The sequence below is a fragment of the Budorcas taxicolor genome, chromosome 13, assembly GCF_023091745.1.
Source record: "Budorcas taxicolor isolate Tak-1 chromosome 13, Takin1.1, whole genome shotgun sequence".
NCBI lineage: Eukaryota > Metazoa > Chordata > Mammalia > Artiodactyla > Bovidae > Budorcas > Budorcas taxicolor.
Window position 1 is genome coordinate 47,568,905 of NC_068922.1, and position 15,144 is coordinate 47,584,048.

Here is a 15,144-nt window from a genome sequence, read left to right on the forward strand (position 1 = left end):
AACCTCAAAGGTGAGGTGGGAACAGGAAAAGCTGCAATCTCTTAGCTCTGCTACTTGGTGCACTTGAACACTTTATAGCCTTTCTTAATAAAACCTCAATAATCAGATTAAAGAGGAAACTACAACTTCTGCTGAAAAGAGAAAACAGAAATGGATAACAAGAATAATGCATACACCAAATTTCCTAATAGAAGCTTAAACAGAAGAAATATGTACACCAATTAGACTTAAGTCAGATCCATGACTTATGAATTAATCCAAATAAAGGCTAAAAACATAAACTGACAAATTTGTGAATTCACTATAAGAAAACCAGCTGGGATCAAAGGATACAAGATCTGATGGTGTCTATGGCCCAGACAAGTGCTGTGTAGGAATGGATGGACATGTTTCCATCCCTTACCCTAACTTTAGTCAAGAAAAATGCTTAACTTGTCAGTACATATAGATCATAGGCTAAAACCAAAGGAGTCTGCTTCCTCTGTAACTTCTGAAGCAGGAAATAAGCTTAGCTGCTTCCACTGTCAACAAGAAAATAACACAAATCATTTTTATCAAAGAGGGAAAAAAAAACCCTATACCCCGTAAAGAGTTAAAACAATTATACATAAAGTATAGCATCCCAGTTTTAAAGTTTAATTTTAGATTACCATCCTTTAGGAAGATAAATTTACTAAGGGATAAAATCTGATCACAAAATTCATACGTGAGGGACTTTCCTGGTGGTCCAGTTATTAAGACTCCACATTTCACTGCAGGGGGCCCGGGTTCAAGCCTTAGCCAAGAAACTAATCTACCACATGCAGTGTAGCATGGCCAAAAATTAAAAAGAAAAAAAAAAATTCTTGTGTGAGCAAGAATAAGCCAATAATAACCGAAACCTCTTCAAGGATGTCTTTAACATGAAACCAAACGAGCCTTTCATAACTAACATAAGACATTCTATAAAATGATCCCTGAGAGTAAAAAGGGTTTCAACAGAAAAGGGCTCAATGGAATCTTCCCTCAAAAAGCAGACACCCTGAAAGCTCTTTATTAGGGATCTTCATGTGTTCGCAGCTAATAAAACCATGTTTAGATTACTTAACTATAAGGAACTGAAACTAGTTACAAATAATGACCTACAGCACAGCATAATTGTATTTTAACATCTTTTCAACACAAAATTATCAACTAAACATTTTTGAACATAAAATCAATGATTATGATAATCAATCTAAGATCTCAAGAAATATAAAATGCATCATTATTTTATATACCACTAAGAGGGAGAAAAAACAATGCCAATCAAACCATGACAAGTTAAGACAGTTGTAAATCCTATCCCAATTTTAGAGATGCTAAAATACGGGAAAAGTGTGTCTTAGAATAGTTGTTTGTGCTTTTCCGGTAAGCGGCCTGAGGTGACTTCTAAAAATGGTGCGCTATTCACTTGACCCAGAAAACCCCACAAAATCATGCAAATCAAGAGGTTCAAATCTTCGTGTACACTTTAAGAACACTCGTGAAACCGCCCAGGCCATAAAGGGTATGCATATCCGAAAAGCCACCAAGTATCTGAAGGATGTCATGTTAAAGAAGCAATGTGTGCTGTTCCGCCGCTACAATGGTGGAGTTGGCAAGTGTGCACAGGCCAAACAGTGGGGCTGGACTCAGGGTCGATGGCCCAAAAAGAGTGCTGAATTTTTACTACACATGCTCAAAAATGCAGAGAGTAATGCTGAACTTAAGGGCTTAGATGTAGATTCTCTGGTCATTGAGCACATCCAAGTGAACAAAGCCCCCAAGATGCGGCGCAGGACTTACGGAGCTCACGGTCGGATCAACCCCTACATGAGCTCTCCCTGCCACATTGAGATGATCCTTACTGAAAAAGAACAGATTGCTCCTAAACCAGGAGAGGAGGTTGCACAGAAGAAAAAGATATCCCAGAAGAAACTGAAGAAACAAAAACTTATGGCCCGGGAATAAATGCCGCAAAAAATAAATGCAAATAAAAGTAAAAAAAAAAAAAAAAGAAAGAATAGTTGTTTGCTTCATATAAGTGATAAAATTAAAATCTAACAAATCAAGTTTATTTGCTGAACTATTTTCAAAAAGGCAAAGCTTAAGGCATGTATGTGGAGGACAATGGGAAAAAACTGAAATATAGAGTTTCTCAGTTTTCCCCTTAGTTTAACTTCAAAACATGAGGCTTAACTTGAGGTACAGTAGAAGGTGAGGGGGGAGGAAACACACAGGCTCTTGATTTACAATGTCAAACTTCAGGTACTGAAAAACCTAAACGCTAAAAAAAAAAAAAAACCCACCACTAACTGAATAACGATATAAAAGGAGTTAAGAAATTCAGCATGATCAGGTTAGAATTAGGACGGTATACAGTGTGTGTGTGTATATATATATATATATATATATTTGTGTGTGTATATATATATCTCCGTATATATATCTCTCTGTATATATATATGGAGTTTTATATACATATAATACATATAAGGAGTTTTATACACACACACACACACACACACACACACACAATACTATAAAAAGTTAAGAAGTTCAACATAATCGGGTTGGTATACAGGAGGCAAACTGACATCCTAAGTGTTTTTCTTTGTGACCCCCCCCACCAGGCTTCTCTCTCCGTGCAATTATCCAGGCAAGAATACTGGGAGTGGGTAGCCATTCTCTTCTCCAGGGGATCTTCTCCACCCAGGGATTGAACCTGGGTCTCCTGCATTCCAGGCAGATTCTTTACCATTTGAGCCACCAGGGAAGCCCAAGTGAAGAGATAGGACTAATAAGGAGTTAATATCTAACATAAAAATTTACAGCTCAGCATCAAAACAAACCCCAAACTATCCATTTATTTAAAATGTTAGAAGAACTGAGTATACATTTTTCCAAAGGAAATGCTGATGACCAACAGATATAGGAAATGTTATAACACTCAGCATGAGGGAAATGCAAATCAAAACCACAAAGAACCGGACTTCCCTGGTGGTCCAATGGTTAAGAATCTACCTACCAATGCAGGGGACATGGGATCAAACTCTGGTCTGTGAGATAAATAAGCCTGTGCACCACAACTACCAAGCCTTTCTTTGTGCCACAGCTACTGAAACTCGCATGCCTTAGAGCTCCTGCTCTGCAGTAAGAGTAGCCACAACTAGAGAAGCCCTTGCAGAGCAACAAAGATCCAAGGATAGCCAGAAAGAAATATAAAACAAAAAAACCACAATGAGTTATCACCTCACTGTCATCAAAAGAATGGCTATTATCATAAAAAACAGAAATAAATGCTGGCAAGCATGTAAAAGGAACCCTCCTACACTGCTGGTGGGAATGTAAACTGGTACTGACACTGTAAGAAACAGTTATGAAGGTTTTTCAAAAAGCTAAAAAGAGAACTACTATATGACCCGCCAATTCCACTCCTAGATATATAGCTGAAAAATACTAATTTGAAAACATATATGCTCTTTAATGTTCACAATAGCATTATTTACAACTCCCAAGATAGAAAGAAACCAAACTGAATGGATAAAGACATGATGTATGTATGTACACACACACACAGCTCAGCTTTGTGTACTGCTCAGCCATAAAAGAGAGTGAAATTTTGCTATCTGTAACAACATGGATGGACTTGGAAGGTATTATGCTAAGTGAACTAAATCAGATAGAGAAAGACTATACTATACGACATCACTTGCATGGAACAGTGTTTACCAGTGGAGAGAGGGAAGGGAGGAGGGGCAATAAAGGCACAGGGGATTAAGTGGTACAAACTATCAGGTTTAAAATAAGCTACAAGGATACAACACAGGGAATATAGCAAACATTTTACAATAACTATAAATGGAGCATAATCTTTAAAAATTGTGAATAATTATATTGTATACCTGTAATTTATGCAATATACATCAACCATACTACAAATCACCTAATTAACTTTTAAGAGGATGCTTAGGATTCCATTGCTTTAATTCTAATCCATACCATGAACTGAAATTAAAATGCCTAGAAATATTTTATCTTCACTTAGAAATATATTTAGAAAAAGCAGAAATATTCTCCCTTTTACCCTATTAATGCAGACTGGAGGAGGCTACCCCAACCTACAACTCTCTACTTTTCTACCTGTGGATCACTAGTCCAAAGTTGTTTAAAGAGAGGTTCACTTACATGACTAGCAGCATTTCTTAAAGAAGCAATAGTATTTTCTTGAACTTTAGCAAGCCTGAAAGAAAATAAATATACAGAAATATAGTTATCATTAATAAAGAAAAGATAAATTTAGTAAAGAAGTCAACTATATTTTCAATAAAGGACACAGTATTTATTCTCTATTTTGAGGCTAACTTTACCATCCCCAAAATAAGACTGACCATTACTTGATTGGTGTGTGCATTCCTTAAATCAAGCTCTAATAATCATAGGTATTTACAAGCCAATTTAAAGCCCAATTACAAAAATTACATTTAAATCCAGGGTACTAATTAAAAGGATCCTTTGACCTTTAGTTGGTTAAACCTTATCATCAAGCATAAGCTACCAAATGCTAGTACTACTCAAATATTCAACCTACTGAGCAGTTGTTGTAGAATTCCCTGCACCTCGATGTCCAACATCCAATGGTATTCTTGGTTTCCAATACTTGGAAAATGAAGATTTCATGTCACAACTGTATCCTGGTAACGGCTTAATAATTATATAGTCAACTTTCATAGGAAAAATGGGGGAAGGGAAAAAGAAAGACAATTAAAAGGCTACGGTGAACTCAATTACACTTAAACACCATCAAACCAGCTTTATCAGTTGATCAAACAGAGAGAAATCAAGTCAATGACCATTCAGAGTAAAGCTTCCGGAAAATTGCTGTTGTTCAGTCACTAAGTCATGCCCAACTCTTTTGTGATCCCATGGACCGTCACTCCCCAGGATACTATGTCCATGGGATTTCCCAGCAAGAATATTATAGTGAGTTGACATTTCCTTCTCCAGGGGATCTTCTCAACCCAGGGATCAAATCCATGTCTCCTGCTTAGCAGACAGATTCTTTACCAATGAGCAACCAGGGAATGTATTTGTTAAGATTCTGAAACAACTTATTAATTTAATTCTTTACCATTCTCAAAAGCACAATTTGAAACTAATTAGAACCCTAACTTAATGTTTGCTTATTTGTAAAGGGCCACCATGCTTGTCTAAGCTTACCTCTCACTTTGCCTATTGTTTTCCTAGAATTTCTGCTCATGATGGGAAGAGTAAGGATTCCAGCGCTCTTCCCACTCTCTGCAATGGTGGACGATAAGAGACATGCTGTACCCACATGTCCAGGAAAAGCATCACCCTGAACTACATGTTCACTGAGATCTTCCTGAAAAACAAGGATAAGAATAACCCAAATTCTTATAATTCAATATTCTCCATTAGAAGATCAAAAAAGACACCCTTAAAATCAACTCAGAATCTATGGAAGAAAATCAATAATACAACCAAATTTATATTCAGGTAATTTAGATAGCTTTGTTGTAACAAGTAACATATTTTCTTTTAGTATGCAAAGATATTTAATACACAGTATATTTAAGACTTTATGTTCATTAATCGTTACTGTTGATTTGTACTTCTGATCCTCTAACATATATTATGCAAATATAAAGCGTCGACTGAATGTTTCTAAGTACTTTTATATTGAAAGACTAAGATACACCTGTTGGTGTTTAGTTGGTAAGTTGTGATCAACTCTTGCAAACCCATGAACTAAAACCCGCCAGGCTCCTCTGTCCATTGGATTTCCCTGGCAAGAATACTAGAGTGGGCTGCCATTTCCTTCTCCCAGGTTTATTTCTGACCCAGGGACTGAGCCTGCATCTCCTGCTTGGCAGGCAGATTTATTACCACTGAGCACTAAGGAAGCCCAAGATATAATTATTTTCCTTGTGGCTCAGCTGGTAAACAATCTGCCTGCAATGAGGGAGACCTGGGTTTGATCCCTGGGCTGGGAAGAGCCCCTGTAGAAGGGAAAGGCTACGCACTCCAGTATTCTGGCCTGGAGAATTCCATAGAATATATATATAGTCCATGGGGTCGCAAAGAGTCGAACATGACTGAGTGACTTTAACTTTCACTTTTAATGTAAATTTTGTTCCTTATAAATGCATCTACACAGATGACACAGAGGGATAGTAACCTCTAGGACACTGAATACTTGAGATTATATAGTGTTTTATCCACCTAGTCTATGAATAAATTAGTACTTCCAAAACTGCTAACCAAATGAAAGGGAAGTCAGGCTATTCGAGAGATTACTAATAGGTAGGTACTAAAAGAACAAGGCAACATTCAACCAAAACTTCATATTTTTATAATAAATGTTTCACAGATCTTATTAATTATGCAAGATAACTTTATTATTATAAAGCTATAAGACTTACTCAGGTTCTAATCCATCCTGAATTTTGCTATTTTCAGAAACACTGGATAGATGCTATTCTTAGGCAAGGTTTATTCCCCACCCTCAAAGAGTCAAACTCTAATCTAGTGTAAATGTGAGTGGAAATATCAAAGAGCCAGGACCTTAGGAGAGGACCCAGTTTTATTTGTGAGGAGCAGCTAAACAGCCCAAAAGCCAAGATAAGCATCACAAGCAGCTCTAGAAAGTTGGTAGCACAGAATCTGAATAACTTGGCACAATTTTCACAGCAACTATCTTTTCTTACATATTTATACTATCAAGTAAAGTTGGAAAAATGAGTTCACTATTACAATGGATTCTTATAAAATGCTTCAATAAACAAAACTTCAGTCATGAAGAGGGCTCAATCATGCTAGTTACATCAGTTTGCCTATCAAGTACAGCCTCTATTCTTCAAAGCAGCTTTGGGTACATTCATTTACGTTTAAAATACACAAAGACATCTGGTCATAATTTGAATGCAATTTTGAAGTTCTCAATTATATTGTTAATGAGTCTGGCAACTCTAATTTTTTAACATCTGCTAACATGTACAGAGGAGTAAACATCTAAAAAGTTGTATGAATCATATGTTTACATAAATTAGACTACACTAAAAATCAAAACATATTTAAAAATAAGCTCATGTCTATATTGTCTCTCACCCTCTTCAGTGAAATATACTTACCTCAAAAAAATCAAATATTAGTTCTAGGTTATCTGGTTCCATTGTCTGTATACTATACTCTGTCCAACGGTCAGGCTGTAAGCCATACCCACACTCTGGCTGTGAATGTCTACACTTGAATTCATTGTCGCTTATTAAGGATATCTCCAGGCTATTTGACATTTTGTGAAGAACAGTGGGAGATACTCTATCATCATCATCTTCCTCCAGACCCTCTAATGTCAGCTTTACCCTAAATGAAAGGAAAAGATGATGAAATGCAAAAAGTGAAGAAAGAAAATCTATATATGTTACCTAAACACTAAATTTAAAATTGTTCCCTTTATATGCTAAACCTTCAAATAACAAAAGAACTATACATACTATAGGTTAAGGCATTAGTTGTATTTTATAAAATAGTGGTGTTTTTATCTCCAAACATTTTTGCCAAGTATTAAAATGAGACAAATGTTCATTATGCCTAAGGCTATTTTCATTCTTTTTTTTTTTAATTTTTTTTGCCTATTTTCATTAATTCTTTGAGTTTTTTAAAATGAATCTAAAGAGGCATTTACTATTATCCATTTATAACTGGCTATCTCAATTTCTTATGAGAAGTTTCACAAATATATACATAACAAGTACAATTTTGAACCATATTCTGTTAGTGTGCATTAAAAGACTGTTAGACAGGGACTTCCCCAGTGGTCCAGTTGTTAAGAATCCATGTTCCAATGTATGGGTTTTAGGTTGGATCCCTAGTTGCAGAACTAAGATCCCACATGCTGCAGAGCAATTAAGCCCACACCACAACTACTGAGCCCATGTGCCTTAGAACCTGAGCACCACAACTAGAGAAAAGCCCTCATGCCTCAACTAGAAAAGACCACATGCCACAATGAGAGATCCTGAATGTTGCAACTAAAACCTGATGCAGCCAAATAAACATTAAAAAAAAAAAAAGCCTGTTAAGAGTTGGAGGTTATAAATTTTTAAATTTCCCATACTTCTCACTACACTGAGACCAGGTATTTTGTGAACAGATTATTAAAGAAAACTATGGTATTAATGGTATTAAAAGCATGGTATATACATTTGCAAGTATGCATGGCTTTTACGTATTTACATATATGTACTTTTTAATGAAACAAAGGAACAAAACGAGAAACCATGAGTCTTATAACCCCCACAGCAATGAAAATAAAAGACAAGTTACCTAAGCCACTGGGTCACAAAGACTAATTTACTCCCAGGTGAGAAGCAATCAGCTGCAGAGAACACTTGTAATGCCAATAAGTTAACTCAATTCTAGAATATTTCTTGCACCAACTGGAATGTACATAGATCATATAACTTTAATACCAATGATGTAGGAGTAATGTTATTGTATAGAGTACAGTTGAGCTAGGAAAGCTTTTCATTCTAGATTTAAATAAGATCCACTTAATAATACAAGTAATAGAACTGCATTAGTGAGGCCTGTTCTCTGAATGACCTGCTGCCTCCAACAACTGTGCAGACTTATCTTATAGGCACATATTCCAAGATATCCCAAAGGGGACATGACTATTCAATTAATAATAATGTGACATAGTGATACTGTAAAATCAAAAGTAGCACCACTTTAATAATCCAAACAAAAGAGATCCTTTCTTCTCTCCAAACTCTTAGGAATATCTCTGAACAATTGATTTTGCTAGTGAGCCTGAAAGAACAAACATTCTTTACCAGGACATACAAAAAGCGACCACAAATGGACTGTAATGAATCAGCAAGGAAAGCATGGAAGATTAAATATGACTATTCTCAGGCCTTTCTGGTGGTCCAGTGGTTAAGACTCCAAGATCCCAACATAGGCAACAAGGGTTTGATCCCTTGTAAGGAACTAGGATGCTGCATGCCCAGGCCAAAAGAAAAAAAACTAGTCTACAGATAGCAATGTGCAACTACCTACCTCTCCCCCCTCCCCCCCAAAAAAACAAGTTTAAAGGGATCAATTAAAGACTAGTCCATTTATATTGAAGGTTTTCTTCAAATAGCTATATAAATGTAATCAGTTCAGTTCAGTCACTCAGTTGTGTCTGACTCTTTGCAACCCCATGGACTACAGCAAGCCAGGCTTCCTTGTCCATCACCAACTCCCGGAGCTTGCTCAAACTCATGTCCATTGAGTCGGTGATGCCATCCAACCATCTCATCCTCTGTCGTGCACTTCTCCTCCCACCTTCAATCCTTCCCAGCATCAGGGTCTTTTCCAAGGAGTCAGTTACTTGTATCAGGTAGCCAAAGTACTGGAGATTCAGCTTTAGCATCAGTCCTTCCAACGAATATTCTGGACTGATTTCCTTTAGGATTGACTGGTTGGATCTCCTTGCAGTCCAAGGCACTCTCAAGAGTCTTTCCCAACACCACAGTTCAAAAGCATCAATTCTTTGGTGCTCACCCTTTTTTATGGTTCAACTCTCACATCCATACATGATTACTGGAAAAACCATAGCTTTGACTAGACAGACCTCTGCTGACAAAGTAATGTCTATGCTTTTTCATACACTGTCGAGGTTAGTCACAGCTTTCCTTCCATGGAGTAAGTGTCTCTTTTAATGGCTGCAGTCACCATCTGCAATGATTTTGGAGTGCAAAAAAATAAAGTCTCTTACTGTTTCCATTGTTTCTCCATCTACTTGCCATGACGTGATGGGACCAGATGCCACGATCTTCATTTTCTGAATGTTGAGTTTTAATTGAGCTTTTTCACTCTTCCGTCACTTTCATAAGAGGCTCTTTAGTTCCTCTTCACTTTCTGCCATAATGGTGGTGTCGTCTGCATATCTGAGGTTATTGATATTTCTCCCGGCATCTTGATTCCAGCTTGTGCTTCATCCAGCCCAGCATTTCACATGATGTACTCTGCATATAGGTTAAATAAGCAGGTTGACAATATACAGCCTTGACGTACTCCTTTCCCAATTTGGAACCAGTCTGTTGTTCCATGTCTACCTGTAACTGTTGCTTCTTGACTTGCATACAGATATAGGTATGCATATAGGACCTGCATACAGGAGGCAGGTAAGGTGGTGTGGTGTTCCCATCTCTTTCAGAATTTTCCAGTTTGTTGTGATCCACACAGTCAAAGGCTTTGGCATAGTCAATAAGGCAGAAGTAGCCGTTTTTCTGGAACTCTTGCTTTTTCTATGATCCAAGAGATGTCGGCAATTTGATCTCTGATTCCTCTGCCTTTTCTAAATCCAGCTTGAACATCAGAAAGTTCACGGTTCACATAATGTTGAAGCCTAGCTTGGAGAATTTTGAGCATTATTTTGCTAGCACGTGAGATGAGTACCATTGTGTGGTAGTCTGAACATTCTTTGGCATTACCTTTCTTCGGAATTGGAATGAATATATAAATGTTATAGTCTATCAATAAAGTAACACTACTGCTTTCCAAGTTCTGGTGGAATCAAGTGAAAGAGAAACTTGTGTGTAAAATGTGGTGGTGAGATTTGCTTGTTAGATTACTCCTTTTGGCTTGTGGAAATCACTAAGTAAGCAGTGCTGAAGGCAAGTCAAAGTCAGAGTCTCCCATAGAGCCTGAACAGCTGCAGAAGCTCTTCATCAGGAGTGAGCTTTGCAACAACCAACGAGAGTCTGAGAAGCCATTCTGAGCACTGGGGAATGCTCACACTGTGGCCATGAGAGGTCCAAATATCAAGCGCTCTAGAGGCATGGGTTTGTCACAGTGGAGGCGGCAGATCTCACCATGAATGCAAGACCACACAAGGTGGATGGAAGAGTTGTGGAACCAAAGAGGGTTGTATCAAGAGAAGATTCTCAAACTGCCCACTTAAATGTGAAAAAGGTTTTTGTTCATAGCATTAAAGAAAACACTGAACATCACCTAAGAGATTAATCTGAACAGTATGGGAAAACTGAAGTCATTGAAATCATGAATCACTGAGGCAGTGGCAAAAAGAGAGGCTTTGCTTTTGTAACCTCTGATGACCATGACTCTGTAGATAAGACTGCCATTCAGAAATACCATACTGTGAATGGCGACAACTGTAAGGAAAGTAAGGAAAGTCCTATCTAAGTAAGAGATGGCTACTGCTTCATCCAACCAGAAGTACTTCTGGAAACTTTGGTGGTAATCAAGGAGGTTGTTGTGGTGAGGATGACAACTCTGGTTGTGGAGGAAACTTCAGTGGCCAAGCTGGCTTTGGTAATAGCCATTGGTGGTGGTGGATATGGTGGCAGTGGGGATGGCTATGGATTTGATAATAATGGAAACAATTTTGGAGGTGGCAGAAGCTACAGTGATTTTGGCAATTACAACATCAATCTTCAAATTCTGGACTCATGAAAGGATGAAACTTTGGACGGAGAAGTTCTGGCTCATACAGTAGTGAAGGCCAATACCTTGCTAAACCACAAAAGCAAGGTGACTCTGGTGGTTCCAGCAGTAGCAATAGCTACGGCAGTGGCGGAAGGTTTTAATTACTGCCAGGAAACAAAGCTTAGCAGGAGAGGATAGCCAGAGAAGTGACAGGGAAGCCACAGGTTGCAACAGATTTTGTGAACTCAGCCAAGCACAGTGGTGGCAGGGCCCAGCAGCTATGAAGAAAGATGTTCTAGACAATACTCATCTGTATGGGTAAAAAAACTTGAGGACTGTATTTGTGACTAATTGTGTAACAGGTTATTCAAGTTTGTTCTGTGTAAAGCATTCCAGGACAGAGTTTTAAAGTAGACTTTTTTTTGCATCCATGCTTTTTTCTGCACCCATGTAACAGTCTGATCATGACATTAAATAAATGTGTCTTTAAAAATAAATAAATCAAATGTGGTGTTAAGGAGATAAAAAATCATGTTAAGTGTTTTATTTAAAATGCAAATACTATTGCTAAGCTTTTAAAATAGTCATGATAAATTTGTAGATAAATTATTTTCTAGCAAATGAAGGCTTAACCTATCAATACTATGAATTTGGGGGAAAGAGATGGTCAAAACAAACATCAATTGCTAGCTATGCACAGTTATTTCAGTAGGAATCAGTAATTTGTAGTGGCCAAATAAGTATGGTTATAAAAATATACCAATTTAATCCTAAGCAACACAGTAATATATACAAACACTCAACTTCTATATAAACAAGAGAAACATAGGACTCAGTATGCATAAACAATCCAATTAGAACACAATTAATTATCTATTAATTTTTTTGGCTGCATCACGGTATGCAGGATCTTAGTTCACCAACCAAGGATGGAACCACGTCCCTTACAGTGGAAACGAGAAGTCCTATCATCATCATTTCAAAGTCATAAAACGAAGACACTTTATAGCTATAACACAACTTATTTGCTTCTTTTAACACGTAAATACAATATCTGATTATTTATGATTATCTGGTTAGAGAATCTTTGCAATCAAACTGACTGAGCAGATCAGCTACGTGGTCCAATTACCTAGGTTTCTCAGAAGCAAAGCAGAGGCCTAAAAAAGCTAATGATCAGAGACAAGGTACACCCAACACACTTTACTCACTCTCAGAACAGGCCAATTGAAAGTGTTGAGAAGTGTCACCCACCCTTTCCCATACGTATTTTATGACTAGGATAAGTAATACAGTATTTTCAGCAGTTACTGTAAAGCGTTTATGGATTTACAAACTCTACCATCATTATTAATTTTATCATGAAAATAGATATTAACTATTATTATTAACTACTTTAGTTACTAAAAATGGCCCTTTCAACCCAGTCCTGACATTTTGTTAGAAAAACCTGCATTACACAGCATACTTTGAATTCTCGGTCCCAAAGTTAAAAAAATTCAAATGATAAGGCTGCCTGCTTTGCTAAGAAATCAGTCCATTCAAAGATATACATGGTGACATTACAAAAGTTTAAGTTACTATTTAGTTATTTATACAAAGCTTGACATCTATTTCTTAAATTAAGATTAAAATTGCACTAATCTGGAACTACTCTGGTAACTGTGACCTTTCCTTAATGAAAAGGTTTTTTGTTTTTAAGACACAGGAAAATTTAGGACACTGAAGTGTATTTCCAGTGACCATTTTTCTGTTTGTGCCATTCTCCCCTCATTTAACACAAAATCATTTCATCACATCAATTTTGAAACAAATTGCTACACTAAGAAATTTCAAATGGTAGGAACTACAAAGACATGTCAGCCTAGAAATCACTTACGTAAGGTAAATAAAAAATTTTCTGATTTCACATTTGGAGATTAAGACTAATGTAAGTACATTTAACTGTAGTAATCTTCATGCAAGGAAGCAAATTCACTTTTACAAGACCCTGCTGTTTGTTAGAATATAAGAATGCTATTTCCTCAGTTGATACACTTAAAGCCTATAACCAGATGGATCAGAAATCTACAGCAATGGTGAAAATAAATAAGTAACAAATACACATGGTCCTACCTAAATCTAGATTTTTTAAATTTTTTCTTGGTTATTGAGACAGGAGGTTTTTCGGAATAATGCAAACGTAATCTGATTTCGGTCTGACATGTCAGCCATCCAGAATCCAGAGTCTCAATACCATCTAGAAAAAGTATGAAGAACACTAATTAATATACACATTTTAAAAAACAAGCCAATAACTACAAGACATAGTGACAGTTCCAATTCACATTCACAGTTTGATACACTCAGGTTATCTAACATTGGTATTTCTCTTCAAAGCAAATATACAAGTAGTCTTAAGTTTGTCATTAAAAGAAAACTTTTATATGAAGTACATAATGTATATACATATGAAGGGGGAAAAAGCTAAATGAACATTAACAACTAAACAAACTAAATTAAAATACCCTTATTGAATATATTATTGAAGCAATACGAATCTATCTCAGAAAGAATACATATCCCAAGAAGGCTTATAACCTAGCAGTTGTTCCACTGCTGACCACAGTTACAATTCCAAAGTGTCACATGAGATACTCAGCTGAAAACTAGTTATTCCACTAGTGCTGGCAGTGGAGATACCAGGAGGTAAGAATCAAACAAAATCAATGTACTGGGAGATGCTAGGGGCAGGGAACAGGCGGCTGCCAACTAGAGGGCAGCCGAGGCCAAACAGGAAAAGGGGCTTGGAACAGAGCCTGACACACACCAAATACTGAACAAATATTTGTTGAAAGATTTTATCGAGTAACAACATCCCATTTCTGGAGCTGTTTATCTCCTGAGCCATGGCATAGTTCATGACTCCAAGGAGATTAAGCCTTGAGCCTTTGGAGTGGGAGCACTGACTCTTACAAGACCCTAGACTACCAGAGAACTAACCCTAGGGAGTACCAAATAGTGAGAACTAACACAAAAGAAACCACCTGAATACAAGACCCACCATTACCCAACCACCAGTAGCATCCTGTATAGGACACCTCATCTAAACAACAAACAAAACAAAAATACAAACCAAATCATCAGTAGACAGGCGTACCACCTCACTCAGCACTTCCCATCAGAGGAAAAACAAACAAAAACTCAGCACAAATCTCACCCTATAGGAAGCTCACACAAACCACTGGACCAACCTTAAGAGGGCAGAAACCAAAAGGAAGAAAGAATTCAACCTTTTTCAAGAAAAGAATTCAACTTTCCTTGAAGCCTGAGAAAAGGAGACCTCAAACACAATAACTTAAAAAAAAAAATAATGAAAAGGCAGAGAAATATTGCACAAATAAAGGAACAAACTAGAAATACAGAAATCCAAATAAATGAAGAGGAAACAGGGAAACTACCTGAAAAAGAAAACAGAATAATGATAATAAAGATGATCAAAAACCTTGAAAACAAAATGGAGAAAATGCAAGAATCAATAAACAAGGACCTAGAAGAATTAAACAATAAACATACAGAGACAAACACAATTACGGATATTAAAATACTCTAGAAGGAATCAATAGCAGAATATCTGAAGCAGAAGAAAAAATCAGTGAGCTGAAAGATAAAATGGCAGAAATATCTTCTGAAGAGCAGAACGAA

The 15,144-nt window shown here is 36.9% G+C and overlaps 2 protein-coding genes across 2 annotated transcripts in view; one reads left to right on the plus strand and one right to left on the minus strand.

Annotated features, from left to right (window-relative positions):
* The window catches only part of GPCPD1 (glycerophosphocholine phosphodiesterase 1), a 66,627-nt gene that overhangs the window by 23,879 nt on the left and 27,604 nt on the right, over positions 1-15,144 (minus strand). Inside the window, exons 7-11 of the mRNA XM_052651093.1 lie at positions 13,576-13,699; positions 7,152-7,383; positions 5,221-5,383; positions 4,592-4,724; positions 4,189-4,243 (exon numbers count right to left, since the gene is read on the minus strand). Of these exons, the coding sequence (XP_052507053.1) occupies positions 4,189-4,243; positions 4,592-4,724; positions 5,221-5,383; positions 7,152-7,383; positions 13,576-13,699 (707 nt within the window). The remainder of the gene's footprint in view (positions 1-4,188; positions 4,244-4,591; positions 4,725-5,220; positions 5,384-7,151; positions 7,384-13,575; positions 13,700-15,144) is intronic.
* Positions 1,397-2,008, plus strand: LOC128058607 (60S ribosomal protein L17-like). The gene has a single exon (XM_052651097.1). It carries the CDS (start codon positions 1,417-1,419, stop codon positions 1,969-1,971), a length of 555 nt encoding a protein of 184 aa, XP_052507057.1. The 5' UTR covers positions 1,397-1,416; the 3' UTR covers positions 1,972-2,008.

Excerpts from the sequence above, each read along its gene's own strand:
- LOC128058607 (XM_052651097.1), top strand. The coding sequence starts at position 1,417 with ATGGTGCGCTATTCACTTGACCCAGAAAACCCCACAAAATCATGCAAA.